The 4,230-nt window shown below is 33.1% G+C and overlaps 1 protein-coding gene across 1 annotated transcript; it reads left to right on the top strand.

Annotated features, from left to right (window-relative positions):
• The first annotated feature begins 361 nt into the window (after positions 1-361).
• On the top strand, positions 362-1,299 carry LOC108378411 (lipopolysaccharide-induced tumor necrosis factor-alpha factor homolog). Its single transcript, XM_017634709.1, has 2 exons — positions 362-777; positions 1,038-1,299. The coding sequence occupies exons 1-2, from the start codon at positions 455-457 to the stop codon at positions 1,132-1,134; spliced, it is 420 nt and encodes a 139-aa protein (XP_017490198.1). The 5' UTR covers positions 362-454; the 3' UTR covers positions 1,135-1,299.
• Positions 1,300-4,230: the final 2,931 nt, after the last annotated feature.

Below are 4,230 nucleotides of genomic sequence, written 5' to 3'. Positions count from 1 at the left end.
CTGAAAATTATGGCTCAATGCTTTTGGAAGCACGAAAATTTCCAAGAACGAAAGTCGCAATAGTTTTTATTTTTTATATTTTTTATTAAAATAATTTTGTATATTTGTTTTTTTATTATTTACATGGCTCACATGATATTACATAAAAAATATAATATTTTTTTGAAACTTTAACACGATTGGAGTGAAGTCCGCACACAGGTTGCAGTTACTGTGGATGTGTACTCCGCTTGAAAAACTAAACCAACTGTATTGAAATATGTACATAATTTCAGATCCACTGAAAACTCTGCTAGCAGGCAAAAATCAAAGCGGCGCAGAGTAAACCGGCATAAACTACGAATTAGTACTTATCGGGAGTTTCAGGACTGCGCTTGCTAAGTGGCGCTAAAAAGTATTGATATTTTAACATTTCGTTAAATTGTTGTTTTTCATATTTTTTTGTGTGTTCAAAATGGCTTTTAATAAGCAACCGTATACAGAAATGCACAATGAACTGCTTCAATCTAATTTGAACGGCGGTACTGCACCGCCGCCGCCGGCTTATATCCAATCCGAAAATGTAGCCGCAAGGCCGACTGCAGCTAGCGCTGTGCCTCTGAATATAACAGAGCCCATACCAACCTACACAACCATCTATACAAATCCCAATCCGCCAGTGGGTCCAAAATCCACCAAATTGCGTTGCCCACAGTGCAAGTGTATGGTGGAGACGAAGGTTCGACATCGCTCGACCACCAAGACGCATCTGGCATGTTTGTTGCTCTCGTGGTCTTGGTAAGTGTGTAAATCATAAAATAGTTACCTATATATCGATGGTCGAACATTGAAAACTCATAACTGGATATTTTTTCGAAAGTTATGTATAAATATAAAAATATTGCAAATTTTACTAGCAGTTTAATTCAATTTCGGAAAAATTGGCAGGTGTGAGTTTTCAAGTGTGTATGCAAGTACATATAAGTATGTATGCTAGTATGTCTTAAATTTATGCTTAAATTTACTCTTTTTTCTTTTCTTTGTCCCTATGAATATAGCATTTGTTGTTGTCTACCCTACTGTATGGATACGTGCCGAAATGCAAATCACTTCTGCCCGATGTGCGGCACTTTTCTGGGAACCTATCAATCCTGAGCGGATTTTTATTACAAAAAAAAAAAACAGAGAACGCGGGGAGTTAAAAGAATGCAGCGTTTGCAAATTTAAAAGAAAAAATGAAGTGGTAAAGAAACAGAAGGATGGATTTTCTCTTTCATAATTTGTAGTATGTAATATTAATTTTTAAACTTAAAAACTTAAGAAATATGTATGTAACTCAATATTTTTGAAATAAAATTAAAATGTTTAAAATAAAATGAATATCCAAAATGCAATTAGCCTTTGGATAATTAATTTGCATGGTGAATACGTTTATGTATGTATGGATGTACATTAGGTAGGTCCAAAAATGCATGTGGAAAATTTATGTCGGAATTTTAATGCTGTCGCCCCCCTTGGATTATTCTATACCGACGAAATATCCCTATTTATTTTATTTTGAAATCAAACATTATTTAGAGGTCGCTCAAAGTGCTCAAAGTTTGCCATGTTTCCAGAAATTATATATAATTCTTGAAAATAAATAGTTTTCGATCGAAAAGCTCTGTTGCTCTTCAGAAGACTGCCAGTAATAATACCCACTTGTTTATTTAACCTCTTTTTCAATAGTAACTTTATTTGATAGGTCCGGCCAAACCTCCTGAAAATGCCATCGTTAGTATTAAAAAATTGTTAAATAAACAATTGGATATTACCATTGGAAGTCTCCTAAATAGAATCGATGGAAAATTACAAGTTTTCAAGAATTCCATACCATTTCTACGAAATGTTGTTTTTTCCCCATTATAAAATACATTGAAAATTTTGAACAGCCTCTAAATATTTTAGATTTCAAAGTGAATAAATAGGGTTATATTTTTTTCGGTTCACAACAATTTTGTTGACTAACGAATGGGGTTAAAAACGATTTATTTCGAAAATATTTTTTAAGTGGGTTGCCACCTTCTCAAAAAATAACATTAATTAACAACTTGAAAGAAATATTTTAATACGGATATCAAACGAGGTAGGTATAAGCTTTATTACAAAATTATTTCTGAAGGGAGTTGTATAGAAATTTAAAATAAATTTGATCAGTATGTTAAATAAAATATTTGATTATGGGTCACAAACAGGAGAGGCTTTAACTAAAAAACGTCTGTATATTTGGAAAGTATTCTTGACGAGGGTTGAAACCAGTCACCTGCTTAAAAAGTTAAGTAACTTTAAATTATAAGTTCGTCGAAATTTTATAATACGGATGCCCAACGAGCGGGATTAATTTAACATGCAAAATTTGCTCATAAAAAGCCATCTGCCGTTCGGAGGCGGCATAAAGCAATAGGCAGCGCTATTTTGTGTAACAACAGCAAGAACCGTAAAAGCATAAGCAGACGGCAGCGTTGATCCGGACAAATTCGGGAATTAACTGCAATTGATCCGGATTAAGTCCGAGTTAATCCGGATCAACGCTGCCGTCTGTTTAAACTTTAACACAAATTGGAGCTGATGAAGCTTGGCTAAAGGCTTAACAAAAATGTGAGACCGAAATATTTATTTTTTTTATACATACGCATGTATGGTCAAATTACTTCAGCGCCTCCTGCCGATTTAATATTATACATACATACATACGTACATATGTACATATGTATAGCTACGCTAATGAAGCAATGTTATAAACAACCAAGAAATTTGATTCCGTTTCTTTGTAAACATTGCTGCTTAAAGACACTTCACACTTATTAATTCACTTAAGCAGGGATCACACGATTTGTATATTTACAAATTTGGCAGCTACAGAGTGGTGCTGTCTAGAAATTATTATCGATAATGAGTTCAGGTCAATAACAACTTTCCAAACAATACCACTCTCTAACGGCGAAAATGTTAAAATCCGTACAAATGTACAAATCGTGTGATCCCTGCTTAAGGTTGCTAATTTGAGCGCGCAAGTTTCCTATTTGTGTAACTTTGGATTAAATTGCGCCACTATTTGCAAAGGTCTAGCTACGAAATCTGTTGAAAACCTTTGAAATCGGGCAATAACCATGCCCACCTACCATATAACGGGAATTTACAGAAACACGAAAACTGCGATAAATCAGTAACTACTGAACCTGATTCTCCTAAAATTGATGATTGCAATAACCGCTTAGCATAAAATTTGATTATTATAAATTTTTGGATAATGGGCGTGGCTCGCACAGTGGTATTTGCCTAAAAAATTCATTATAACTATTCATTGGAAATAAAATAGGTTTAAAGAGCTCTATAAAGTAACATTTTCATAAAAATTTTCGATTTATAAAGCAGTTAAAGTGTTCTTTATTTTTTATGAATTATGGTATACATTTTTGGATGTATAATAAATGGTGTATGTCCGTTGGAAAAACAGTACAGATGCACCCTAATGTATATACATATATAAAAACACAAAGTTTATGTAGCGAATTTTTTCTCTAACTTCACGAAGCATTTCGGAAATATTTGGTTGTGTGATTTCCCTCATTCCATCCACGGATATGGCAGCGATAACGGGTAAACATGCTTTGTGTTTACTGAAATTAAATGCTTAAGTAGGTATTTAGGCATTCACACATAGGTATGTATGTATTTACATATGTACGTATGTACATCTGAAAGCAATTATGTGAATAAGCATTTTTCGTTTATGCTCGATGCACTGTGTACACTCATAGGTTATTTATGTATGTTTGTAGAAGTGTTTGTCCCAGTACATTAAAAAACGCCTACGCCTATACATACACAGTCGATAAAAAAGTAAGTGAATCAAAACATAAACAAAATAACAAGGATTTAATATGCTGCGCAGTCATCAGTGAATGGTACACTTATTGAAGAAACTGTAACAAGAGGCTTCTTTGGTTTTTTAATCAAAGGTCTTTTACGGATAGACATATACAGTCATGGGAAAAATAATAGAGACGCGACATTTTGACCAGTTTCGGCTATTTTTATTTTCATTGTTAAATGTTTATTATTTTTTATAAAAATCTGGCTCAATATCTAACAATAGTCATATAAGTCCATATTTCAAGCTTTGTAGAAAATCGAGAAAAATTCAACAAAATTTTAAACAGCAACAACCCTTTTATTAAGAATTTTTAGAAAAATCTAATTAAGCAGTTT

Source organism: Rhagoletis zephyria, unplaced genomic scaffold, assembly GCF_001687245.7.
Source record: "Rhagoletis zephyria isolate East Lansing unplaced genomic scaffold, Rhagoletis_zephyria_1.1 Rzeph_scaffold_14055, whole genome shotgun sequence".
In the NCBI taxonomy this organism is placed as follows: Eukaryota; Metazoa; Arthropoda; class Insecta; order Diptera; family Tephritidae; genus Rhagoletis; species Rhagoletis zephyria.
The sequence above is the reverse complement of the archived record's forward strand: the minus strand, read 5'-3'. Positions and strand labels throughout refer to the sequence as shown.